At 38.2% G+C, this 27,964-nt stretch overlaps 2 protein-coding genes across 9 annotated transcripts; one reads left to right on the forward strand and one right to left on the reverse strand.

Moving 5' to 3' along the window:
- On the reverse strand, positions 1-15,279 carry LOC116302105 (bone morphogenetic protein 2). Of its 7 annotated transcripts, none has more exons than XM_031711305.2 (4): positions 14,763-15,277; positions 5,851-5,923; positions 1,762-2,106; positions 1-1,634 (listed from the first exon to the last, which is right to left on the reverse strand). In XM_031711305.2, exons 3-4 carry the CDS (start codon positions 2,081-2,083, stop codon positions 802-804), a joined length of 1,155 nt encoding a protein of 384 aa, XP_031567165.1. In that variant the 5' UTR covers positions 2,084-2,106; positions 5,851-5,923; positions 14,763-15,277; the 3' UTR covers positions 1-801. The 7 variants fall into 7 exon arrangements, with proteins under 7 accessions (XP_031567165.1, XP_031567166.1, XP_031567168.1 ...); XM_031711306.2 differs by lacking the exon at positions 14,763-15,277 and adding an exon at positions 10,114-10,365; XM_031711308.2 differs by lacking the exon at positions 14,763-15,277 and adding an exon at positions 8,590-8,761.
- Positions 9,693-27,827, forward strand: LOC116302104 (ATP-binding cassette sub-family B member 10, mitochondrial). 2 transcript variants are annotated; one of them, XM_031711304.2, is made up of 14 exons: positions 9,693-9,772; positions 20,393-20,520; positions 20,942-21,148; positions 21,468-21,670; positions 21,847-21,981; positions 22,681-22,751; positions 23,331-23,406; positions 23,904-24,039; positions 24,764-24,859; positions 25,322-25,611; positions 26,377-26,557; positions 26,904-26,947; positions 27,066-27,100; positions 27,358-27,827. In XM_031711304.2, exons 1-14 carry the CDS (start codon positions 9,708-9,710, stop codon positions 27,593-27,595), a joined length of 1,905 nt encoding a protein of 634 aa, XP_031567164.2. In that variant the 5' UTR covers positions 9,693-9,707; the 3' UTR covers positions 27,596-27,827. The 2 variants fall into 2 exon arrangements, with proteins under 2 accessions (XP_031567164.2, XP_031567163.2); XM_031711303.2 differs by lacking the exon at positions 9,693-9,772 and having other exon boundaries at positions 19,863-20,520.
- Positions 27,828-27,964: the final 137 nt, after the last annotated feature.

The raw sequence follows: 27,964 nt of genomic DNA on the forward strand, positions 1-27,964 counted from the left end.
TTATTATCGTTATCGTATTTAATGATCATATAACTTTTTTAGGAAAAATTACTCGTATAAACGTAGGCTGTTTCTCTATTATTCTTATAAATTAAAAAGTTTATTAATATTATTATTTACAGCTTTTCGTGCGAATTACTCAAACCACTATAACTGAACGCCCGTAAGCATTCACTCAGCCAAAAAATCTGATTTTTCTTTGATAAAATATAATTTACGTTTCTTCGTTTTTCACAGTTCTGCAGTATACAATAACGTACCATATTTGTTATTTTCATTTTCTACGTAGACATTTTGTTATAAATTTCTCTAATTTAACTTCTAATCTCTTCCGAATGTTTTCCTCGTCACAGTCATTATAGTTATAATGTTCTGTTTTTTTTTCTTTTTCTTGATTATCTGATGAATGTATGGAAGATTGTTTACGGTACCAGTACCTGATTCTGGATCTATTATAGGGTTATTTAGTGTATAAAAGCCATGAAGATCATGTTCAAATATTGAGACAACGCTATTGCTCCGTTTGTTTGATTACAACATCATACTCGCGATCGTGCAATTTTTACGGCTGTCTTAATTGAATCCAGTTATAGACTGAATCTTAATTTCTTTGTCTACGTTTAGGATTTCATTTACAATCACCTCCAAGTCACAAATCGCCCATTTACGTAGTATCGATGACTCTTTGACCCTCATTAATACTGAGTCGAACGTCAAAACTCAAGCGCTTGTCTTTCTTTCACTGTATATTTATATCTCTCCCATACGTCCATTATTCTTTTTCTGGCCTTAATATTCCATTCACCGGCACCCACAGCCCTCGACCACCATGTCTTGATAATTTTTAAGGACCACTTTTTCGTACTCGTCCATATATAGCATACTTATAGGGGTCAATGTTGTTGGTACACAACAAACGTTAGGTACCTTTGGATCTACACTGTTCATAACAGTCTGTACTATAGCATGATTAGTAGCGTTCAGATGTTTAGTAATGGGATATGGGCACTCTCCGTTGCAGAAAAAAGCATAATATCCCGGCGGTGCAACGATCCAATCATTCCAGCCCACATCACTGAAGTCTACATACAAAGGATGTCTCTTACAATACTGTGGCCTGGTTCTCTTCTTTTGCGAACGGCTTTTCGAAGCACTCCGCTTTTTTCGAACATGATGATGCGTTAGCGCATCGTGCGTGTATACAACAAGTAACGGTCTTTCGTCGTGCCATTGCTCCTTATCCATTGACAAATTCCTTATAACGTCGTCAGCCGAGATATTTAAACTGTGACCATTCTTCGTGGATATGTGTACCTCGATATTGTTTTTGTCTGAAGGATTTGAAATCCAATGCTCCACTGCAGAGCGTACGTCGAACGATTCCCACCCACTGTTTGCAGTATTCATAATATGGGAATCGATAAGAGTTCTATTCTCAAGACTCGAAGGTAATCGAGAGTGCGTGATTTGATAAACACTCACACGCATCTCTGGATCGCCTCCATGTCTCCACAAGCCATTTTTATGAAGGCGCAGCTCAGCTGATTTGACTTGCTCCAGTTTAGGCAGAGAGGAGACATCGAACTTTAGTCTTGGCCGACCAGGGGCGTCTGGATGACTTATGGGAAGGTCATCTGTCAAGATAAAAAACCGATCATTTATACGATATTCTAAAATGTAAAGGAATACCCATGAAAGGGAAACATTTAGTAAGAAAACCAGGAAGGGAGACCCGTGTGCCAGTTGTCTCTTTATACTCACCAAGATGATGAAACGCTCGCACTGTATTCACTGATGTCCACTTTTTGTTAAATCTGAAGTTTGTCGAGATCCATTCGGGATGTTCCTCATGGCTGTGGTACAGATCCTTCATATATTTAGGTATTTTGATTCCTCTTCTTGGCCTTGGCCGCGTTTTTATGCCCATTGATTTCAGGATAGCTTTTTCAACCCCTAGGAAAGCTTGACTGTTTTTGATTTCTACTGATGCCCGGGCTGAACTTGTGGAATCAACCGGCGAGGAGTTCACTTTAAAGGGAAAAGCGATTCCAAATATCAAACACCAAACTCGAAGGACCAACATTTTTCTTGCTTAGCGCTGACAATCTACGAAGCAAACAAGAAGTTAGAATATTTTGGCCCAGTTGGTTGTTGTTGGAAGGTTGTTGGGTGCAACGGTCACAGCGGAAAGGGCATGAATGATATCATGTAATGAAAAAACCTTAGTCGTAATCTATTGCTAAGGCATTTCTGGTAAACTACTTATCACTATGTCGCAAAGCTAGACCATTGCTTTTTAAATTACTAGCCGAAAAAATCGGGGGGGAAATCTTCGCTTACTTTACTCACTACTGAGGTCGGGTCAGATTACGATTTTCGCTTTAGAGGAATGTAAGCAATTCCTTCTTCAAATAAATAGCCTTGCGATAGAAGAATGTCGTTTAACGAGCCGACCCGGTTACATCAACGGTGCAGTTGCCGAGTACAGCAAAAAAGTACATCAAATAGCAGTAAGCACACATATTGCGCCTCAGTATGACAGGATGAGTTAATTGCCTTATCGAATTGCTATTTGCTTTCGATGGAGTGTGATCTCCGTTGGATCTAGCCATCCACACCTCAGCGGGGTATTTTGAAGAGTTTTTCTTTGATAATGACTGAGAGGCTGGTTGATGCGATGGATGAGTTAGCAGGGGATGACACATTGGAACATCGCAGAGGGAGACAATGAACCCGGCGGGTAACCCATCAAATAAGCCCCATGGATCTCTTGCGGCAAGAAAAAATACAACGCACGAGCCAATATCAAAAGGAATAGCTAGTAACCTTAAATACTTGACTCTTCAGCCCTCTTCAACTGACAATACACTGGGATTAACAAAGAGAATCCTTCCTATGTCCAACAATGGCACTTTCCCAAAAGCACCTTGGCTTTCAAAGCATCAGTTCTTGCTCAAGGGCTTTGTTTTTCTGGGCCAGTTTATTGTGGTTGTCTTAAGTTATATATATACATATATCAGTATATACAAGAGTTTGAAGAGCAAAACAACAGCTCTGTAGGAGGTCCATTTATGTACTAGAAGAAACGGAAGTTGCTGGGTAATTAAATAGGCCATTAAAAGTGAATTAAAGCTGTTGTTCAAAACCACAAACTTTTGGAACGACTATGCAGCAAACAAGCTTTTTATGATTCTCTTAAACTTATGGTTAAACAAAACAACAAAATGTATCAGTTAAAACGCCAGGAGTTGAAATAAACGATGAGAATATACTAGAAAATCTCGTAAAAGCTTCCGTGACCCAAAAGTGAGCGAATATCCAATATGTAGCATGACGTTAAAAATGACTACAAAAAGGTTTATCGTGAAAACACTTCAGACGACCCTGTTATTTCAATATGACTCGCGTATTTACGCCTCTCGAATGATAACCATGTCTGAGTTTATTATTTTTGTCGGACGGATTTTAGGCCGGAACAATAATCAAAAGTCATAATGTCTAAAACGTTAACCTGCCGGCGAAGAAGCGTTATGATTTAGGATGTTTGAGAGCTTGGAGGCTTAGAAGATAAATACTTGGCTACATTAGTAATGTCAAGGCATGGTAAAGTTGATCCCCCACTTGTTCTCATCGAGATTAGCCAGCGGATCACAACATGAAAGGAGAGCGGAATGCTTTTCGCGCGCACCGACAAAACGAGCTTGACTACTGTCTTTGCGTAGTGCCGCCAGTACGTACTAGGGTGCATGGGGTTTCGGTATACCTTCAGATAACGGAAGTGCATGTGTCGTACGTATGTACCTAAGTTTCTTATCCCTGAAAAACACGAAATATAATCCTATCGTTTTAGTAGCCAATTGACCATGTCTTCAGCACAATACAAGTCCGTGGGAAAACTGAGAGTAATAGTGGACATTAATGTATATGTTTGGAAACCTTATAGTATCGATCGATGGAAGTCAAATCTTTCAAAATGACCTTGACTCATTCACTTTATTTTCGACAATGAGTGCTTGGGATTCAACGTTCTGCAAAATACATTAAGAATGATTTATTTTCGAATGTTATCTTGCTGCTCTGTCCGCTGTTACTTAAAAAGACATTTCTTCTCGAGGGACGTTTGCAACGATGCCAAAAAAAGTCACTTCAGATCTAAACGTAATAAAACAGAGCATTGAAAACTCTCTAGAATGTATAGTTAAGCCATATCTTAAGTCTTATTTTTATTTGTTCTTTTTGTAAATTCTGAATGAATTGTTTTTTCATTTAAACTTTTCGTTCTCAAATAATGCTGTTTTGCAGCATACAAATTGTCTTCTCAAAAGGCGCATTAGTGCTAATATTCTTTTCCAATTTTATTGGATACATTTAAGAACTTAGGTTATTTTTGACTCAACATGTAACGTAATCTTGAATAGATGCAAAACAAATATAGACGATGACAAACAAATGAAAATTTTCATGCCCTGTCCAAACAAGTGACACACAAATGTGCATTTCTTGTGACATAAATTCCATTAATTTTCTAACCTTCATTGTCGTTAACCTTAACTCTGAGATTCCTGGAACGTATCAAGTCAATTCATATTTTTTATTCTCGTATTTTCTTTTACTTCTTTTGAGCCGCACTTTCTTCTCTAGGCCTTACAGTTTACATTCAAACTTCAGAAAACTGACAACCGCAAATTAGTCAAAGCAATCAAAGAATCATTAGGGAATATTTCAATAGCGATTACTATATAACATTTGCAGTTCTGTTGTATTCTGTCAAATAACACAGGTTAATAACGCCTCATGCTTAACAAGAGGTAAGAGTAAGCGACGTGAAATTGTTTGCATCGCAAGAAAATACTCTTCGGCCGGCACGATTCGTTATAATCACTTCAACAATATATCTAATTCTTACAGAAACCTGGATAGGAGTTAAAATAGTGAAGTATACGTTTATGCCAGCGGGAAAACCTGCAAAGAAGGTGTTTTAAAAAGTTTCGAAAAACTTACCAAAGATCTGATTTGAATCGAAGCTCCACGTTGGCTTAAATGTCCATAGTTAATAGGAAGATGGCTAGGTCACGGGCACCCAAGCGAAACTAAAGTGGCCTAATACCCCCGAATAAAGAATATCGAGCTAAGACTGTCACCCACACCAATTATTACTAACAGTTGATTGAACGAAAGGTTGGCTAAGCACGGTGCCAATTCCCCCCTACGTAGATGTTATCCAGCGACGAGAATACAACCTGCTTTTTCCATTTCCGATCCTGCTACCTACGACAGGCTGATCTTTTTTCTTCATGAGTCAAACGCAAATCCACCACCTTAGAACTTTTTTTTATGGATTTTTAGTGTATTTAAAAGGGGCATTCGGTCGGAACACAAGTGGAAATGTTCCTGTCATTTAATTGTTGAGAAGAATTCTATTTATCGTAGGGTTTGATCGATCTTTTCTCGCAGCTAGACCTTGTTCTAAATTTAGACCAATCTTGATAGCCTACTATTAGGTATTTGACTGCAAAACAAGGTATTTCTATCTTATCTTTGTACTATGCGTCATACACACTTCTTACTTTCTAAAGCACCCGTCTATCGTGCACTGGAACTCTTGGATAGAGAAAAATCAACTTGCTTGATTCTAGGGTAAGGCAATTGGCTTGTTTTCTGACATTTTCCCTGAAAGCTGTGGTTCAGTAAGATTTAGAAAGTTTGAAGAAAGTACGGGAAATATATGTTTCGGTGCCGGAGTGAATAAGACTTCTTCATTATATGGATCTGTAGTTATGTTTAGCATGCATGTTTAGCTGCGTGCAGAACGACTGCGTAATTAACCTTAGTATATTTTAAGTAAATTACCTTGATTTTAGCTTAGCCGGTAAAGTTAGTGTTGAACGCTGAATCCAAACGTGTCCACAGGGTCATCGTTAACCTGGTTCCATTCCGTAAAAAAGAAAACAACAAAAATAACTTACAATGATTTTTCGGCTATACAAACAGCACTGGGGGAGAATGATATACGTCACAAACAACAGAACAAACAATCGTATTCACCGTGCAAAGATGACTCTTTACACATCCAACACCTCGCGAAGATCTTTTAATTAAATACCTCGGGTTTGTCAAAACCTTCATAAGGGGTCAGGATCAACGGCTTCACACAATGGGCATGCATTCATTAAGGGCTAAGGCCCAGAAAACAACAAACAATTCGCCCAGAGCCTTAACGAGAACTGACACACAAAATATGTCATGTTTGTGGCTAGAACCATCTGTGTCTCTTATGGTATGCACTCGATCAGAAAGGAAACAATTTGGTGAATAACTCGTGGTAAATTAGCGCACTGCACTTGTTCGTTTTGACAGTGAAGGGAGATTACAGGGCTATTTTTTGAAGCTCGGGTTTTTTTTAGTTCTCCTTATTTAGGTCATGTTGTGTTAACAAAACTAGACATCGCGATCCGTGACGGGCTAGGGTTGCCCGTTGACAGCTCTACTTGTAAGTAATGTCTAAATATTTCCGGATCTAATTAGTCATAGTATGATCTAACCGTAGCACACGCGCGGGATACCCGGCAGGTACATGAGATTTGTATTTGCTCCGTAGCCTCTAACTTAAGCCAACACACACGTACGCATAAATCTTACACTAACAGAACTGGAATACTTTGTTTAGAGACTATAAAACTATGAAAATCGAATTTTGATCTATGAGGAATATTTATTTGGCTGTTCTAAAGTTCGAACCTCATCCATTAACTTTTTGCTCATTTCTTGCTGCACACTCTCTTTGGGGAGGTCTTACGCGGCATTACATACAAACTACTGCTCATGGTTCTAAAGAATAGATCAATTAGCACTGGTATTGTAGGGTATTAAGTAAGATAAGAGCCCCCACGAAGTTTGCAGAACAAAACGATAGTGTGAATAAGAATAAGGTACAGAGAACTAACTATGTTTCTTACAATGGCTATTGAAGAGAAAAGAAATCAAATCGGCGTGTGTTGTCCAAGAGACTTAAGATAAAGAGCAACTATTAATTCACACATCTTTGCTAACACAATGGATAACTAAGAATTATCTGTTTCCTATATGAATCTTCTGGATAATTCGGAAGACAAATGAATACGAATCTTTGTGCTTGAATTTCGACAGCTGTTGCATTTACTTTTAGCAAGTGCCTTTATTATATGCCTTGATTCCATTCAATGCGATTTTACGGTTTCTGCCTTGAGAATATATTAGAGTTAATGGTGCAGAAACACATAACCTTATCAAAAATACAAAACTGAATATTATTGACTTTACCTGAACGAATCTCTTATTATGACAAAACCTAATGAATTTTTTTTTTATTTTTAAAAAGCACGTTTTCGCCTATTTTTGTAAGCCAAAACTGAGCAAAGTCTGATAATCACTTACCACGACAATTATAGAATAGCCAAATTGAAAAGCTTAAGTCTTATTTTAAGTATTTTATGGAACTTTCTCAAGAAAGAAACAAAAGACCATGTTAATCTTCAGAACTTCATTCGGTAGAATTGTTTGATCCAAATTGCAGGAAAAACGCCATGTTGACCTGGGGTATTTAAGGTCTCTATTAAGGTTACACGGTAATAATTTCAGTAAATTTGATTTTAGGTTGGAATGACCTGTATTTTAAAATAAGAGCGTCTTATCCTAGTTCTATATGTTGTTCATATATGACGAATTCTTGGAATTCCGTAGATTTTTGTTTTATTTACTTAAACAGTGCACCATCCGCAGCTGTTGAGACATACTTTGAGAAACAACTGCCTTGTGGCTGTCAAATTTTAATTGAGCAAGAGTTTGTCAAGTCCAACCAATATTTGTTTTTTCTTTGAGTGCTTATTTACAGTAAAATGACAATAAAAACATTATACCAGCACAATAAAATAATGTGTTGTTTACACTAGATAAATACCAACATTGTATTCAGTAATTTGATTGATTGACAGCGTTGCCAATTTTGCCTAAACTTCCCAAAACTGGTCTGTCAGTTTCTCAGTGAAGAACGCCTGAACGACATGACCACTTCATATGCGTTTTTCTTCTTCTTCTCTTTATTGATATCATTTTTACATTCTTTTTTCACTTGTTCTCTTGTTAAACTAATGATTTTCTTGTACGAAGAATCACTGATTTTACCTTATTTCTTATTAATTCCATCGACTATCTTTCGTTTTCTCACTGGACTCTGAAAGATGATTTCCGCTCAGGCGGTCGAAACGTCAGCCTCACCAACAACAACAGTCTTTCTCAAGACTACACTCACCCGGACGGATCAAACTTCACAACAAACTGATTCATTTCGTTTAGCAATTCGTACGTAATTTTTCGATTTTTTGTTAATTTATTGCCCTTTTCTTTCAAGGCATACTACATATTAATTTTTAGTTTTTCTCTCTGATCCCACTCCTTCTCTCTCTTTTCTTTATTTCAGTTTCGCTGGTTTTATCGCTGTTGACTTCTTTTTCAATCAAAGCCATTCTTGCTCAATTATCTCAACAACAAAAAAACTTAGAAAAAAAAAATGAAGAAAAGCAAAAATACTTCTATTCTGATATAATATCGTACCTAATAGTTGCTTGTCTTCTGCAACATCTTCTTGCGAAAGATAGTATCGTAACTAAATTTTCTTCTCCACAAACGTATTATTCTCTTCATAATGCAGTTATACATCCAAAATGTTTGAACTCCAGCTACTTGATTTACTTTCTGACTTTTCAATCGACTCATGACGAGAGGGGCATCAAGTGCTGCCTTCCAATTGGCCTATTTCCGAGAGCCTTTTTCTCTTGATTGGGGGCCAATTCCTTGCTCGCGTGCGTGCTAACTTACAACTTGTTTTCATCAACAATCTGTAACCCCATGTTCAAAAGAGCGGACCGCGGTGACTGCATGGTTCATCTCAGTTTTTAATACAGAGTGACCTCGCTTCACTACATAGCTACTCGTTAACGGAAAACTTTGAAAATCCAAATTTTACGGAGATCTATGCAAGTACCCTTTATACTGAATCAGTCACGTGCTGGATGGCGTTTTATAGTTCCTGGCAGAGATCGCCCGAAATAGTACTTTGCGTTTGAACCAGAGAGACCTTAAAGACCCCAGGTTAATATGATTAAGTAGAGAATGATGTACAATGAAAAGACACGTTTAGAAAATCACGCTATGACTTTGTCGGTCCTTCGAGAAAAGTTATTAATAGTGGAAAAAATGTCGAACGTTCGTCTCGATGATATCGTTGTAAAAACGGTGGCAGTAAAATTAGACCACTCAACTCTGTGGAGGAGATGAAGCACATCCTCTGCTTGCAGGGTAATATGCCAGAACTTGGCGTTGTTAAAATAAATAAAACCTTCAATAAACTAATACTAATAATGATTATCTTTGATAGATAATGTTGAGGATTTAGGTGATAAACGGTTCAACTATGTTGTAAGGTCAGTAGATAAGTGTGCCATTTAGACAATCTTACCGAACGAGTTTGAAAAAAATAACATGATAGCATCTTCTAGATCCCCTGCCGAGGTCCAAGTTAAATTCTTGTCCTCTGGATTTGCCCTTGTCATATGCTTATTTATTCCTAATAATTGAAAAACAATATAACGATTTCAAAAAAAGCGGTAATCACGTGCGTAAACGTGCCGCATTATTCTCAATGACGTGAAGAAGTCGGATCCCTAGCAGAGATGTCAAAAGAGAAGAGCTACAGCAGCACATATATCAAGCAAACTCTCACGAACGTCTTTTCAAGGTAAAAAAAAGTCTTAATGCCTTCGGTAAATGACCCCGTGGCGTGTGAGCAGAGCATAGTATATACATTTTTCATTTTTAAGAGCACCTGAGAGCTACAATCGGTAGTTAATTGCCAGTAACAGCACAGTTTTTCGTGATGTATTCCTAATTAAACGCTTGTGATGTCTTTAACTTCTATTCTTCTACTTCCCGTCGTTTGAAAAAGCTGTGCTGCTAGACTCAACACACACTTGAGTCTCAACGATGCAGAACAAGGCCAAACAACACGAACAGATCTTGAAAAACACTTGAAAAATCATTGCGAAATTTAGGAAACAAAAACCTTTTTCTAAGCGTTACCTTTTCTATTTCTCAAGCTTTTGACGCCGGATTCTTCGTCTCCCTTTAGTGCGGTTTGACCGTAGCCCAATTTTAGTTCTCCTTAAAGCGACAACACATTTTAAATGCATGGAGCGATTTCTTTTGATTTGCTGAACTTGACCTCCTAATCAAAGATGTTACACAGATCCACGCCTTCTTTAGAATCCGTCATCATTTTTCATCATTCTGTTCATTGAATCGGATGCACTCTTAATTAAGACTCCTTTTACCTCGTGTGGGAGCAAGATAGAGAACCTGTAAGCTAGTCGCGACCGAGATGAACTTGACCTTCGTTACGTCCATAGACTCTTGAGTGGTTAGGTCTCATCTTTAATGCCAGTGGCGGTCAGTCAATTGAGCGCAGCCAATCTGCGTGCTTAAAGTCAGTTCCGTAAGGAATACGGTAAAGGTTCAGAAGAGTATATATTGCAAAGTTCTTATATCAATGATTATATTTTTAGACGTGACCTTCACTCTTAGCTAATGTTTACTCGCTTGTTTATGCTCAAGAGACTGAATCACACGGGGGTATTTCGTATTTTTGCCGATTCTTACAAAATTAATGACCGACCGACTGCAGTACAACTTATACAGTCAATTCAAAAAACGTTATCGTCGACCGGCTCAAGCCTACGCGACTGGACCGAAAGGAATATGGGTAAAAATATTCGTTAAATATTCGTTCTGAATCAATTGTTCCCACTAGTAATAAGATAATAATGGCGAGGAACAATCCATCAAATGCATGTCTTTGAGTTTAGGGAAAGAAAAACAAAGTAGTTATGATTCAGTTCACAAATCCGAAAATACCAAGGCATTAAAAAAACGTCTCCTTCAACACTTCCCGCTCGCCTACGAAGATTCGTGCTTTAAACTAGTCAGATAAAATTATGGAGTCAACTCGGCTTTAATGATTGCTACCCAGAGTTCCTTTCGGTCCAGTCGCGTAGGCTTGAGTTGGTCGACGACAACATTTTTTGAATTGACTGTATTTTTGACGAGTCTGACGTCGCGTATGAAAGTAGATGTCGTATTCTTGCAGACTCTAAAATGAGAAAACGACCAACTTGCCGCCTTAAAGCGACCAGTATGAATATCAATACTATCCATCACCTTATCAACCGTCCAATTAGTAACGTAGATGTATGACTAAGCTATTTTTATCATGTAAAAAGACAATTTTCAGGGTGGTCTTTCATAAAAAGAAACCTGAATATTTCTTTAAAAATTTATGATGATTAGTGGTCAAGCATTTGGCAACGCATCAATGACCTAATCAGCTGCAGATACTCCGCAACCCTCGTTTAGATGAACGGAAACAAAAGTTATGTTAATTAACCCATTGTTTTTAGGCCATTGCGAGACTTTGGATGCATTTGCATTTGCATGTATTTCGTTTGTACTTTAGTGGTAGCAGTATCTCGGACTACGCCTCTCACTTCTGGGCTCTCCCATCCGTTTCCTGGACTTGGCATCACATGTGAGCAGAGTTTGTCAGGTCTCTCCTTCGATTTGAGGTTTATTCCGAGTTCTTCGTTGTTTTTTTCTTCTTTGTTTTGTTTTGTTTTGTATTTTTGTTTGCTTGTTTGTTTGTTTTTGTTTTTGTTTGTTTTTTTGTTTTTGTTTTATTTCCTTCCTTTGATTAATGCTCTCCTGAAAAAAACCTAATATATGCTAAATTCCTGTATCTGTGAGTTACAGACTTCAGTAGATTATCACTAAGAGCGCGGTCGTTTCAGGGTATCGATAAAATTTGAACGTAATACGGAATGTAAATGTCCATTTATTTATCGTTACTATAAATTAATATTTGGAAGGACTTTTCCTCTTCAATCTATGGCACGCCATTGGTCAGGGATTGTTACAAGTGAAGTTAGGTCGCCTTTGATATCTTGAGACTGAGCCAAGTCTGGCTTACGTAGTACCGATAAGAAATTTTGAAAAATGGAAAAACAAAACAGAACTGGTTAATTAATTTGTTGCTGTTAAAGAGTCTTGAAATTTTAAGAATGTTAAATGTTAAAAAAAAAAAAAAAAAAAAAAAAAAAAAAAAAATCAAGAACATTAAAAATATCGGATTATTTTAATCATTATATATGTTTAAACTGTACTTGTGAATTTTCTTTAACTTGTCAGCTATGGTTAATAATCCCGAAAAATACAAAGATCAAGTACTGGAATTTTGCGTGTTGAGTTTTGCCTTAGAGAAAAAGCAGTCGAATTTCAGCCCTTATTTACCCTTTTACTATACGTGAAGTTAGGATGACCAATGACCTCTTGCTGGGGCTAAATATTTAGTTTTTATCGTCTAGGGAAAAACAAGAAACAAAATACTTGTCCCTAGCACTTAGGTCTATCGTTTACCGTACCTTTACGTATGCGGGGACTTGCCAATAACCTATTTTACACCTCTGTGAAATATTTTTGAAGTAGATGCGCTGGAATCGCTAGAATCTCTTTTTAAGCTCCGGTTCTTCCTTTTTCTTGTGTGTGTGTGTTTTTGTTGTTGTGTTGGTGGTGGGTGTTGTAAGTACTGTGAACTGAATCATTTTAAGAATGGAATCTTAATGGCACGAACCATCATACAAAATGATTTTCTCCGATGTCCCTGCGTTCATTGATGATTATTATTTATCTTCTCCCAACTGCCAGGACCATATGTGACGTGAATTACGTCACCACGTCCAGGCCTCAGGGAGGAGGGGAGTGATGACTAACGACACACTACAACTTCTTGTACATTACTGAGTATATTAATACCCACCCACGTGTACATGCCTCAGGGAATTGGATGCTCATGTAATTAAGTAAACTCCGGACCCCAAACTGGACGAAAGATCCTAATCCGGTTCGAACCACTCCCCCTACTCAAACAGAAGAAAACCTCTTGTTTTCTCTCAATTTTTTTTTTTTTAGGCTCAACAATCAACAATGATCGAAGAAATCCCCGGAACCAATGGGGATTATACGATATCATTGGGAAAGAATGGCTCACTATTCACAAATTCCATGCATATCAATGATGTTCATTGATTCCAGCCATTGGAATGATAAATGAGGTTTTTTTTCTTCAAAGAAATCCGAAGCGTTTGAGTAATTTACCGATACGATCAGTCTTTACCCTCATTATCCATCATTACGTTAAACATCAAATCGGCCTATCTACCTCTCGTCCAATCAGGAACGATTTCTTTTGTTCTTTTCTGGTGCTCTCATCTTGAACCAAAACATTAACACTCTCGACCGACGTTTGTTCATTTTCTTTATCAAGTTAATATTTCAATTAAGTACTACAAGTCTGTTAATGTTCTAGAGATAGATAAAAAAACAGTTGTTTTAGATTACTACACCGACCTGAAGAATTGGATACTCAAGCCTACCCTGCGAGCAGAGTCCAAGCCAGGAGACCAGCGTTCATTTTTGAGCCAAGGACTATGACGCAATGAAAGAAAATAAAGGAAATGGTCTCGCGATGACGAAATTACGTAAATATTAAGTGCTAAACGATTTAAAGCGAATTTAGCACCCTTTTGAGAGAATGTTAATGCTTTGAATCCCCTTTTCACACTAAGTTGCAGACCATTCTTGGTGAAATGTTACTGAAATGACCACAGGAATCTTGCCGGCTAGAAACTCAATAGATAGTTTTGCTATTTTTGTCGGTTTGTCTAAAGCTATTCGAGTAATTCAAGTCGCTTAGAGCGACAATTACAACCAAAACATAAAAAAACAATAATAAGATTCGAGTCTAGACGACATAACTAAGTTCCATTCATGAGAAAAAGTGACAAAAGCACAAGAAAAAGTACATGTAAACACTTGAGGCCACACTGTTACAAAACCTTGATAAATGGGGATAGAATGCTGAAATTATCAGTCTATAATAAAGCATTTTCGAAGCGAGAAAGAGGTGTTATTTCAAATAGTACATTACTATATAAACAGACCATCGCATTATCACGTTCACTGGTATGAATATCGCACCAAAGTTTACTCAAAAAATATAAATATAATCAATCGATACGATCAATATATCTAGGTAGTGATAAAGATTGACCGCTGGAATGTATGTTTTTGGTCACATACAACTTGGATCATCCTAGTACAATTATAATGGCTGTAAGACGAGTTAGTTCTGCTTGTTCGTAAGCCTCCTAAACGTGCCGAGCGATGAGTCTTAGTCGAGCCACTACTGAGGAGTTCAAAAAAAGATACACGTAGCATTGAAAACGTTTGGGATTTATCCGGTTGAAAAGCGAAAAATAAGAACAGGCTATTTAACATTCATTGCAACTGATAGAAAATGGAGAAAGAACTAGATGCGTTTATGGATTGCGATTCGAATGAACACGAAAAATACCGATGGACCAATGAACCCCAACATAATCTGTCTTGTTCCCGCTAAGTGACGACTTTGTTTTCTCTATAGGAGCTCCTAAGTCAAACTTCCTTTTCCAAGGTGTAACAGTAGCTTATAATCCGATAACCCATATAAATGTGGCTCCTTGCAGACTCGGCTCTTAGCAGATAGCAATGGGGCCGATGTGGTTTTTCTTCTGTTATCAACAGTTTAATGGAAACACAAGCCTATAAACGATGTCTATTAGCACTCTTAAAGCTTTACTCACCTCGATACGACGAGTCCTTGCTAGCTATGTCGAAAGATTCCCTTGAAAGCTTGTCGGTAGCGGTGGCTATGAAACAGCAGTTTACCTGGTTCACACAATCGTGGACTCAGTTCGTGCGATAACTCGTCAACTCTGCTTCCAGCGTTCGAGAAGTTCTTAATTACCTAACTAGTATCACCCTTATCGGGCAGCTCGGCAGTGACCAAAACTGATCAGCGAGTTCATCGGAAAGGTACTTCAAAAACGAGATAACAGATGCTACTCAGATATATCTCACGCAACGAGACACCAATCAATCCAAAACCATTAACTCATGCCCTTGACAATGCTTCCAATTAATCGAGAAAGAAAATAAAAATGATGGACCCGAGTGATTCCCCCTTGTTTGTACTCAATGCAACTCTACAGGATTCCAAACCAATCAGATGAATTCTAGCGAAGATTTTCTGGCCGAAATGCGAGCTTCTTTTTCCGTGGGTTCTTCTGCTGAGCGGGTCTTAAAACGGTGCGCTAATGTCCTTAATTTACGATGCTTTATAAGTGAGTAAAATGCCAGTCACCCCGAAATCTCTCTTACATATTCAGAATTCCCGTACCAAGTAGGTAAATAGCTGATAACTACATCGAGGTTTCTGATAACGGAAATACCACTAATATGAGGAAATTGTATCCACACCTCCCCTTGGTCTCGTCAGTGATGTCTTCAGTTTTCTCGCGCTTGCAAATCTTAGAACACAAACACTCAAGATTACAAATGACAATAGACAATCGAAAAAGGGGAAGTCTAGCCGTACTGTAATCATGCTCGCATCTTTGAGACAATGTACATAACCGATGTACAGTTACAAATTCGCCCGGTAAAGTAAATATACAAAGTGGTGGTCGTAATTCATCCTTTACTCAAATCTTTCTGGATGATATTATGACTTGGGGTCAACAATTGATTTTTCTAATCTTATTGAGATTTTGGGATTTAAAAAAAAAAAGATACTCGACTAAAGAAGAATAAAATAATAGAGTTCTTAGGTCTTTAAATGCATTGGATTAGCCCGACTAAAGAATTGAATGAGCATTACTGAAATATTCACTAATTTAATTTGTGATTCCAGAATTAGAACTTGAGGCATTTTTGTCCATTATCTAGTTATATTATAGCTAGAAATAGCTAGAAAGCTAGCTAAAATACGAAGCAAAGTTGAAATCCTATTAGAGAAATTTTTCATCTGTGCGATAGTCATGCAAGTTGCTCAGGTGTCATTGAGCAGATGAGAATTTGACTTAAAAGACCAAAGGGGTTGTTAATCGTGCTAGCAGATCTCTAAAGTTGTGATTAAGTTCATCGTTATCTCTCTAACAGTAGAATGGGGTTGAATGAGGCCATTGCCCCAAGCAATGTCAAATAACATTATCATGATCTGCAGTTGCAGTCGTCTTTCGGCTTTCCTCACAACAGATGAAAACTCTCGAAAAGAACTCAAGGAGGTCAATAAGAAGCATAAGGGGGACAGACAGACAGATATATGGGGTACATGTTTCTCTCGAAGTCAAAGGGGGATGGTAAACTAAGTTCTATCATTTCCAGATCACTGAATTATATCTGTATTTTGACTGAAGTTGATTGCCTTTGAAATGAGAGGACCGGAGAACATATAGATGTTATCTGGATGAGTTACGTCAGGTCGGCGCCAAGATGGAGATAGAAAAACCATATATATTGTATTCTAACAGAGGAAACGTCGACCCAAACTTAACAGAGCTTTCATATGGTTTCGATAACCCGGAGGTCTGCTAAGATGTTTGTATTTAGTGAATAGATTCTGGTGTCAATATTGCAAATGGGCTTTGGGGATTAGCATCAAACATTCGTTCGGAATATGCGCTTTGTGAATTAGATGATTCCATGACTAACTTCCCAGATTGTCTACAGTACATACAGCCGTTACAGCAATTATTGGTATTGACGGCGATACTGTACATCATGGATGCTAGCAACACACCTGGTACACACATGAAACATGCGGGTACTGCTAATGGAAATAAGAAAACTAAACGCGTGCGCTGAAGTTTTTGGATAGTGAGAGGAATTAGATCCAAGATGGTGAATTCTCGAAGTGGAACTTTTTCAATTTGGTGCTCAGGGCCGCCGGTTTTGTGGCGCGTACATGATTGGATCAAGGTTGGTGAAGAACGCTAAGACTGCGTGATCGCTATTCTTGGATGATGATCGAGAATAATGGTCCTATATGTCGACGTACGGGTATGATCAATAGCACCAGAAAGTGGTGTTATGTGAAACGTACCGGAATATGATTTTGGAATTGATGTTCTTATAATGGTGAACATAGTCGATGATCCGTTAGCTCACCGCTTCCGTCGCCAGCCAGGCACCAGTAAACCGCATTGTGGGTTTTTACAGTTTTACAGTTATAAGGTCTTATGAGTACAGAAAAGAGTTCTTTGCCAGCAGCCATGCAATACTTGTCATATAGTAATGTTTGGGGTTTATTCTCGTTGGATGATTATAAGGGAAGGCAACTCGTTTTATTATCTTCTTGAGTTCAGTTGAAGCGTTAGACTTTTTAAGGATTCTATCGTATGAATAGAGGTGACTAAATGGATGGATGGATGGATGGATGGATGGATGGATGGATGGATGGATGGATGGATGGATGGATGAATGGATGAATGGATGGATGGATGGGTGGGTGGGTGGATGGATGGATGGATGGATGGATGGATGGATGGATGGATGGATGGATGGATGGATGGATGGATAAGAACAAAAGGATCTAATAATCGATGATGGATCAACGAAAGAAAGAATACAAAACTTTACGAGGCGCCCAACCAACTTCCGTGAATAGCTTTTAAAACAAAACAACCAGTATTAATTTATATGAAGTGAATAATTTTTATGGAATTCAGCTTACAAGCTTAAATCATTACAGTTATTAGGGTGCACTTAGGTGGTACAATATAGCCTATTAAACAAAGTAAACTACACATATTATTTCGGTAACAAAGTAACCATTGGATAGTTACGATCACAACAGGTTTTTCACATGCGAGATAACTTTTTTGCGCATAAGAAAGTCACGTCAAAAGCATATCAGAGCACCGCTCTAATCTCTCAAGTGTTTCTCTCTAGTGTCGTTGTTTTGGCAGCTATGATTGTGTTAGTTTGATGACGTTAAAACGTTTTGAAAGTATTCCAATTTCGATTGCATGTTGTGTAAACTGAGCAGCAGCCTCAAAGGTGGCTGATGGAGGAAGCGTGGTCCCTTCAAGAAGAACCTGAGGCTGACTACGACTTTCGTTCAAATGATTAGGATTAAAACCGGTAGATTAGAAATCATGCAAGCAAAATATGTAAAACCTGCCGAATTAAATTTTAGCTCATTACAACGGAAAATCTAATTAGTTAAATAGTTATAAGGGTCAACTACTAGCCTTTTAAGGTATTATGGGGGATGAAATATGTGAGTCAATCATTACATTAGCTCAATCATCCCTTTACTTTGATCCTTTGCTTGCCGTTAAACATGTTAGTAATAGCCTATCGGTTTGTCAAATACATCTTGATCATGACTTCAATTTTTGTATTGCTTTAATTATAAAATTTAATGTTCTTTTATTTTTGCGTTCCTCTCCCCCTTTTTTGTTAAAGATTCATACCGCAGCTGTGTTTAAAGATGAACTAGGACTTATTGTCGTGCGGGAGCGAAAGCAAGACATGTGCATGTTTCTGTAGTACAAGGGTCTCCCTTCTCTCACGTAAATGGGGCTTTAAGCTAGCTTGAGGGCTTCTATACTCATTGACCTCTCTGCCTCTGTCTCTCCCTTTTTCAATACACAATTAATCTCAGAATTCTTAAAACTAACGGACCTCAAAGACTTAATCTTCTTCTACCCCCTTTCCTCCGACCTCCGAATACTACTCCTTCTGCTCTCTCTCTCTCTCTCTCTCTCTCTCTCTCTCTCTCTCTCTCTCTCTCTCTCTCTCTCTCTCTCTTTCTCTCGAATATAATTTCGAATCGGCACAGCATGCACTTTATCATTTAGTTTAGGTTCTTGTGATTAGGGTATTCGATCATTCTATTATGAAGACTCAGTCAAGTTTAATATTGGTTTAGCTAGATAAATGACATTCAAGACACTCTTTTTCTATACAAATTTAAATATGAGTACAAGCTCGTACAAGGCGATAACCCTCCCTTTCCGTGATATCAGTGCTAATCGATACCTTCCTATCATTTCAGTTGCATTCCTTAAGGAAGTGATTTCCAGATAAGGTAGAGTAACCGAAGAGTGAGAATGTCGGTGCAGAAATTACCTCGTGTCGAGCATCCAAAACCGCTGTCATTTTAAAATCATATCTCAATGTTCGGTCAAAGATATGTTAAGTCATTGGTTCATTTGCTGAATTGATATAATCTGTATTCCTCGCTTTCCTAGTGTGGAGGGAAGTTGAGGTGAAGCGTGGGTTGTACGGTCATTGGACTATTGCTAGGCAACGGAACACAGAGGGAGGGGTGGATGGGACGGGGGGTTACGGGAAGGGGGAAGTTGAGGTGAAGAGGGTCTACTTACTCATTGCTAGGCAACTGACCACAAAAGGAGCCAGGGTGGATATGGGGCGGCAACTACCGGTGAGGGAACAGGAAAATTGAGGTGAAAGTCGCGGCTGCTGCGCTAGTGAACTGCGCATGGAGAAATGTTTGGGTGGTTATTGATGAGGAGGAGTGGCGTGAAGAGAGGAATGCCATCTGCGCACGAGGAAGATGTGGGAGAAGATGGGTGGTGGTTACCTCACCGCATATCAAACCGCTGCCACCGCCTACCTAGACTAAGGCTTCGTCTTCTTTGGCAAGATACTCGAGAGATTACAAATGAGTTTTACGGAGAATTTTAAAGTGTTTCTTGTTTATCTTCTTTCCTCTCTGACTGCAGGACGATGCTGACAATGCTAGTATCGAGAAAAATGTTTCAGTACAAGGTTGATCACGCAACAGATTTATACTAGATTTAGCTACCCACGAAGGCATTAAAAGAGAACAAACAAACTGATAAGCACGAAACATACGGTTGCTCTCTCCCTCACCCACAGAAAAAAACCAAACAATTAATCACCTCGATAGTGCAAGTTGAGACGTTTTGGGATGCCTGTGTTTTGTCAGATATTTGGGCGTGCTGTGGTTTTTCATGGTAGGAACGCCTGTCGATAATTGCTGTTAATGCAGACATTGGAACTGATAAGTTACGTAACCTTGTAGTAAGCTTACTCCTTCATCTAAAAATGCTGTAGTTTAGCTAAGAGTTTAGATTTGCTCCTTACTGCACTTCTCCTTTCTCGTAAGAGTTTGCTTTTCGTTATAATTTGGATCTTCACTTTGCGGCATGTTTCGCTTGGTGTCTTCGATTCAAGGAGCTGTCTGCAATGGCGGGAATTTCAGTTTACGTCTTGCTGCCCTCACTCGTCCAAATATTTGGCCTTATTTTCCAAGTTTTAGATATTATTCCACCACGAGAACATTTTTTATCAACTCTCCCAAGTTTAATGCTCCTTTGAGAGTGTTTGGTAGTGATGGTCGAGGGTTTTCAACTGTTAAAGTTCATTTTCGATTTTTTAGCAATATTCAAAAAGAAATTGTTTCAAGAAATGGCAAAAATGCTAATGGTTCTGTGAAAAAGACACTGAAAAAGCCTGATGCATACCGATTATTGTCCTTAGCCAAGCCAGAGACTGTACATCTCATAGGTAAGTTAGTTTTATCTTCATGTGAAGTAAACTTAACTAATCCTCCTTTAATTCCACCCCTGACTGAGTAGTGGACAGGCATGTCTCAGTGCTGTATATGAATTTAAACATGCTGGGAGCTTTAGAGCACAAGAGAAGCAAGCTTTTAGGAACATATGTTTCTCTTGGCATTTTGTTTGCTCTACAGCTCACAGAGTGTTTATATCACAATACAGTAGACGTATATGCAGCCATTTTATATTACATTTAATTAAATATTGTTCAATGATTTTGCGTAGGCATGTTTCTGTCCTCTGATATGAACATGGTATCCAACCAATCAGCATGTGTGCTATATTTCAAATATTTTGTAATATCAATTTTAAAATAATTGAGCAGTTACCTTTCATGTTGATCATTATTATTCTTTCTATTATTATAGCTGCTGTTGGTTTGTTAATTGTGTCATCTGCGGTCACCATGTCTGTTCCTTTTTGCATTGGGAAAATCATTGACATTATTTACACTGCAAGTAAAGACCCAGAGCAGACAATGAAATTGCTGTCAAATATTTGCAAGATTCTCTTTGGAGTATTTTTGGTTGGTGGGATGGCTAACTTTGGTAGAGTTTATCTTGTTCAGATGGCAGGTATGCTACATACCTAGTGATAACAGTGACAATCCGACCCAATAGGACGTTTGCACGATGGCGTCATTTGACTCCCACTACCATAATGCTTCGCAAAATTTCTTTTTTATTTAAATTTGTATTCCCTCATGAGAATAGTAAGACAATTGGTGGTAATTAACTAAACAATAGAAAATGTGCAAGGGATTCTGGTAGTAGAGGTCAATGACGCCATCGTGCAAAGGTCCTACATGTATAACAGTGATAAAAGGACCTGATGTTGCTGCCACAGGTAGCCCACCAAATTACATTTATACATTTGAATTTTTTTAAATTTTAGGGCAGAGGATTGTCAAAAGACTCCGACATAAACTATTTAGCTCGATTATGCTACAAGAAACAGCATTTTTCGATCTTAACAAGACAGGTGAGCTCATTAACCGCCTGTCAGCTGACACTGTCCTTGTCGGCAAAGCTGTGACTGACAATGTTTCTGATGGACTTAGAGCAACTGCACAAGCTATTGCTGGGGTCTCTATGATGGTGAGTAGATGAGCTGGGGTTTGAGTTGCAGTCACATTAATTAATCTTTTATTATATATCACAGCTAGTTTGGCAGATGGTCCTGTTATCAGAGAGGCAGACAAATGATTTTTTTAGAATGCCGACTAATAAATTGATTGTAAATAATGATAAAGCATAACAATGTCATCTGTCAGGTATATGTCTCACCCAAACTAGCTGGCCTAGTCCTCGTGATAGTGCCGACCGTCGCAGTTGGGGCTGTAATATATGGAAGGTTTTTAAAATCCATTACAAGGAAAGTACAAGATTCCCTGGCTGATGCAACACAGGTAAAAAAACTAATATAAACCTTTTCTTGATATATTTTGACTAATTATTACAGGGCCGTGGAGCACATTGCTTTGATTGGGGAGAGCTAATCTTCGGAGTGGGAGGGGGGGGGGGGCTAGGGGAAATTGCTCCATGTCATCTTATGGCTTCCCCAGTTTCCCCTTGAGCCCCCTGCCTCTAAGGCACTTTAATTAAAGATGGATCTTATGGGTTGGAAAAATTTGAATTTATTATATGATGAAGCTGGTTTTGATAAAGATTGAGCACTGTGATTGGTTGCCTGAATCACTTGATGTTGTGTGTCTTTAAAATATTATTTTCTCAGCTAGACACCTAGTGTTACCCAACTCCCTAGAGGTGTTCTATAATGGGGTGCTTCTTATTTAACTCACACTCGTCCTATTATACCCAAGGGATGCCATGTGTTTTTATTCCTACTGAGATTTGGTAATCTAAATGCTTGCTATTAGGCTACCTGTGTTTATTATGTGGTGTGAAATGTTGATAGATCCTAGCTTCCTCTGCAGGAATCTCTTTGCCTTTATCTCTCTCTGTAGGAAACAAAGAAATGAAAACTCTCTTTACTTTTCCATGTTTGTGCTCAGTACTCTAAATAGTTAGATTGAGTCTCCAGCAGAGGAGGCTTAGATAGATAAAAAAAAAATCACTTTAAGTCTCTGACATTGTATGTATTCTAGGTTGCAGAAGAGAGGATTTCAAACATCAGAATAGTAAGAGCTTTTGGTCAGGAAAACAAAGAAATCCAAAGGTATTTTTTGCAGCAACTTACAATGATCTGACTTGGGCCACAATGTAATGCCAAATTCATATAAGACAAACTATATTCTTTTGTAAGTCTAATACTGTGCCGGATGTAGGCATATCAATGAAAAGAAACTTTATCTGTGTTAGATCATGTTTTTTCAATACAACAGAATTTTCAGCCTTCTTGACCATCATTCAATCATTTTATGATCATTCTTTTGTAATCTATTTATTCTGTGGCATTATCCCCATCATTACACAATTTATTCTTTTGGCAGAAATTTTAAAATAAAAAACATACATATCCATATATTAATACAACACTGTTTTGACAGGTTACAAAGAAAAAATAATGCATGGCAGACTCATTTATCAAACAGGAACTTTGTACTTTGGTACTTTTGCTTTGATTTTAGTCAAGAATGGAATGAGGTTGGGCAGGAAGTCTTAGAGGGTCTGTAAAAATACAGACTCTTTCTTTCATCACAGAAAAGTTTATGTTTAGACGTAAATGTAAAGTCCTGTTTACTAGACAGGAAATGACAAGAATTGTTTTTGTTAAGTGTTTTGTCTTCTGCTGTAGGTATGGTGAAAAGATCGAACATGTTCTCAGCTTGTCAATGAAGGAGACTTTAGCAAGGGCTGTGTTCTTTGGCTTTGTAAGTATAAAGAATAACAAAACACAAATAATAGGTCAGTATCTGGAGCACTCATAGGTAACCAAAAAAACGATTTCGTAGTCAAAGCATGTACAGTTGAGGCAGCTTATGGCCTGATGCATTTTGAAATGTAAGCACAACATTAATGAACTTCAATGAACTTAAACTTGAGCTCATACTATAACTTGGCAATGCCACGTTTATCAACATTGGAGTGCTGTGGTAGCTGGATAATGATGGAATCAATAGATGGTGGATGATGTAGAAATTAAAGTTGATGAGAATGTCAAGAAAATGTGATAATTTTGATTGCACACTGGTATAGTGTCAATAGATGCTGATGCTGATGAATGATAAATATGATGACGGCTGAATATATGCTTGATAAAACCAAAGTAACAAGATGATGATGATGATACTCTGATGTGGCAAAAATAACAATAAGCAAAAGTAATCAATCCATCAACAAGCAACAATATTTTATCCCAAATGTTTAGACTGGTTTTTCAGGTAATTGTGTGGTCCTCACTGTCTTATACGCTGGTGGATTAATGATGACAGATGCACAAATCTCTGTTGGAGATCTCACCTCTTTTCTCCTCTACACTGGCTTTGTAGGAATCTCTGTTGGAGGTAAGACAAATGTTTGATTTATTTAAAGTAAATTCCACATGCCATTGGGATCTCCCTACGGCACTGTAGTGTTATGTTTTTAATTCAGGTTTGGATTCCAACATGCTGCATGAAATTTTAATTAATTCCCCCCTATTTTTGCATAAAATGCACAGTTTCTAGGGACAGATCTAGGGGAAGGGTGCGGGGGATGCAGAGCTTTCAATATTTTTTGGAGTAAGTGGCTATTCTCAAATATTAGGGGGCAATAAATGGAATTTTAGACCCCTTTTTTATTAATTATGTGTACTATTAAGTCGAAAATAGCCGGCAGTTTAGGCAGAAGTATCTGCCGCCTTCTATTGAAAGCTCTGGGGATGCAAACTCCCTTCACCCTTCTAGATGAGCTCATTCTTACTGTGTTATTGTTACACGAGTTTATGAATGTTCAGATCATAGATAAAGCATCATCCCCCCTATCAAGAACCTGTTTCCATCTCTGGTTTCTGCATTATCTTTTGTGTTAACCTATGTTAAATTAGCTAGTAAGAAATTATTGTTTGTTGGGGGGTGGGGGGTGGGGAGAGAGGGAAGGCAGCAATAACTTATTTTCTGTCATTTGGGTACCCTTCCCACTGCCAAATAGTACACAAATCTTTTGAAGTCTTTCAAATTTTTATTATTTTTTAGAATTTTTAAAAAAATGTTATTTCTTATGCATTTTTTATTGGAAATTCCTCTGTAGGTCTAAGTTCATTCTATTCAGAGTTAATGAAAGGGATAGGTGCTAGTGAGCGACTGTGGCAGCTAATGGACAGGAAGCCCGCAATTGCAATCACAGGTATATTGACTCGAAATATTCTCTCAAAGTAAGGAGGGAAGACATTATTAAAAGGCTCGACTGGATTTGTAAAGCACCATGTTTATCCTTGCCAATACACTACACAAGGAACTTTCAAATTTTAATTAATTCTCTACCCTTTGTGGATCAAAAAAATCAATAAGGGACTGCTAACCTATAGGTCAAATACTGAAACATCCTCTGGGGTTGTGAAAGTCAGGGCACCTATCGTATTGGAATTTAGGGTGTAAAACAGGAGAACCCAGAGAAAAAGCCTGGAATCCAGAGAGAAACCTAGTAAACTATTCACACATAGGAAGAGTGTTCAAACTCCATACCCCTAAGGTGAGAGACGACTCTACTACTGCTACAACAACCTTGATTCCCGTTATTAAAAAAGTAAGATCCTGAATACAGAACACAGGAATCCCTAAGTAATGGATTTTCTTCTTTTTTCTCCAGGCGGTTATGTCCCACCGATTAATGCCCTCGAAAAAGGAATCCAGTTCCAGAACATCCACTTCTCGTACCCTTCCCGCCCTGATGTACCCATTTTCAAGGACCTAACTCTCGACGTTCCTGCCGGATCAGTAACGGCTCTAGTAGGTCCGAGTGGGTCGGGTAAAAGTACACTAGGGTCTTTATTGTTACGTCTGTACGATCCCGATCAAGGACACGTGATAGTCGGTGGGCATGACGTCAAGACGCTCTCTCTTGATTGGTTGAGGGGAAGTGCTGGGACAGTGCATCAGGTAAGATTGAATGAATAAGGATAGTTATCCAATCAGACGTTGTCGTATTGCCAAGTCACGTGTCACATGGATTGTGGCCGTACCTTGCTGATGCAATAGAACAGATTTTGTATGACTATAATATCCCAGTACGCATGCCTTGCCGTGCAAAACGTTCTGTCTCCGTGCATTCTGATTGGTCGATCATTGATCTCGCGCGCTTTGATTGATTTAAAGGATAACATGAGTTCCGTGCTGAACATGCTGAACGCGTTCTGATTGGTTGACCAGTAATCTCGCGCGCTGTGATGGAATCAAAGGTCTCCAATGGTTTTATTTGTAAACACAACGCGCCTACGAATTTCCCGCCAAACGTCCGAGCATGCGCAGTGCGTTTTTCACCTTGTCTGCACACGTAGTAGTCCATGTAGTATGCTTATTTATTTATTTATTAGTTTCGCCATATATTAAGCTGGAAATGTAATGACTGAAAAATTCTGTGATATATATGACAGGGTGACCGCAACAGCGTTAAGCCAATTACTGCGGGCCCAAAAAAATTTCTTAAATGAAATTTAGTGCATAAAGATAATTTAAGTAGATATATTGACACATTTGAATCAAATAACTAACAACAGGAGGTAGCAAGAGTGAGGCTTCTGCAAGAGTTACATTTTAAACAAACTGTTTTGAAAGTACGTGGGTCGTAACAGTTGTAACTGTCCAGTGACAGTTTTCTCGCTGTTGCTGAAACGTTGGAGTAAGAATACCTTTATATTTCTGTAGGATCCTATTCTATTCTCTTGCTCTATCGGCGAGAATATAGCTTACGGTGCTGCCGCGGACAAGAAAGTAACTGCTGACGATATTATCGATGCTGCCAAACAAGCTAATGCTCATTCCTTCATACAGTCTTTCACTAAAGGCTATGATACTGTTGTAGGAGAAAGGGGACAAATGTTATCAGGTAAATTGGAGGATAGCCCAGAGGGTGAATACCTTGCGAATGAAAGCGAGGGTGTCTCTTTTCCTTTCCTCTCTATTTAGTCTCTTATTGCTTTTTTTTCTCCTCTTTCTTCTCCTCTTTCTTCTTCTCTTTCTTCTCCTCTTTCTTCTCCTCTTTCTTCTCCTTTTCCTTCTCCTCCTCATCCCACTTCTTACCTTTCCTTCTACTCCTTTTCAATCCTTCTACTACCTTTTCTCACGCTCCTTCCAGCAATTGGTAAAAGATGCTTGAAGTTTACCATGCACACTAAATTACCCCTTGTCATGCGTTTCATCAAGAATTAAGTATGTCCTCTTCTTTGCAATAGGTGGTCAAAGGCAAAGAATTGCTATTGCAAGAGCCATTCTCATGGTACGTACGTACAATGTTTTGGGAACATGAAGAAAATTTCGTATGTCAAGTATACTGAGGTATTGCTTACTTTGATCATATTTATTGGCAAAATTTTAAATATTCTATTTCTTTTTAGAATCCCAAAATACTACTCTTGGACGAAGCTACCAGGTTTGTTTGTCCAAAATAAACATTTTTATTTTTTCATTTTTATCAACTTAATGATTTTTTGCAACGTTGGATAAAACTCCTTTGCGCTAAGTTTGTATGAGTGAATTGCCTTGACATTCACATGGCTTCCAATATATGTCAAGCATTGCGATTGGATGATATGCGTTTTCCTGCTTTTTGATTGGATACGAACTGAATCCATTCCGAAGTCACGGTAACGCAATCCTCAACGCTCATACGAAATCCTTTTTATTTAGCGCATTAGACGCAGAGAGTGAACATTTGGTCCAAGAGGCTCTAGAACGCTTGATGAAAGGACGCACCGTCATCACCATTGCACATCGTTTGTCCACCATTAAGAATGCAGATCATATTGTGGTGCTTGATAACGGCGCTATTGCCGAGTCTGGGTCTTATAACCAGCTTATGGCCCACGATAATGGACTGTTTAAGAAACTTGTTGAAAGGCAAACCATCGCAAATAGCAACAAATAGTTGAATGAGCAATGTCAAGGTAGGGTCGACTTGAGGAAAATCAGGGGAGAGGGGGTAGGGATCTAGTACGAGGAAGTCCCATATGTATGCTTGAGGAAAACATCACGATATAATTAAAAAAATCAAAGTTAATTTTAAGTTTTCAAAGTGATTTTTAGAAAACAAATAATTGGAGAGAAATTGAATGTTTAAATGAAAATGGATTTTAAAATATTAAACAGAAATTAAACTATTTGTAGAATTTTGAACATCTATATAGAAGAAATTGAAAGTTATAAGGCGTTTTTTTTTTTTTTTTGCTTATACATCCCCCAACAGACCTTGATAAAAAATAAAAATCTCAAAAGTAATAAAGTGCAGAATGAGCAA

The sequence above is a fragment of the Actinia tenebrosa genome, unplaced genomic scaffold (genome assembly GCF_029948245.1).
Source record: "Actinia tenebrosa isolate PJP-AT-01 unplaced genomic scaffold, QUT_ActTen_1.0 PGA_scaffold8__29_contigs__length_14323225, whole genome shotgun sequence".
Classification (NCBI taxonomy): domain Eukaryota; kingdom Metazoa; phylum Cnidaria; class Anthozoa; order Actiniaria; family Actiniidae; genus Actinia; species Actinia tenebrosa.

What these genes read in the sequence shown, in the direction of transcription:
- LOC116302105 (XM_031711309.2), bottom strand. Translation starts at nt 2,083, where the DNA reads ATGTTGGTCCTTCGAGTTTGGTGTTTGATATTTGGAATCGCTTTTCCC. An exon ending in GCGAGCGTTTCATCATCTTG is followed by an intron (nt 1,635 to 1,761) that starts GTGAGTATAAAG and finishes TTATCTTGACAG; the next exon opens with ATGACCTTCCCATAAGTCAT.
- LOC116302104 (XM_031711303.2), top strand. Translation starts at nt 20,160, where the DNA reads ATGTTTCGCTTGGTGTCTTCGATTCAAGGAGCTGTCTGCAATGGCGGG. An exon ending in GTGCTGGGACAGTGCATCAG is followed by an intron (nt 25,612 to 26,376) that starts GTAAGATTGAAT and finishes ATATTTCTGTAG; the next exon opens with GATCCTATTCTATTCTCTTG. An exon ending in CTCTTGGACGAAGCTACCAG is followed by an intron (nt 27,101 to 27,357) that starts GTTTGTTTGTCC and finishes CTTTTTATTTAG; the next exon opens with CGCATTAGACGCAGAGAGTG.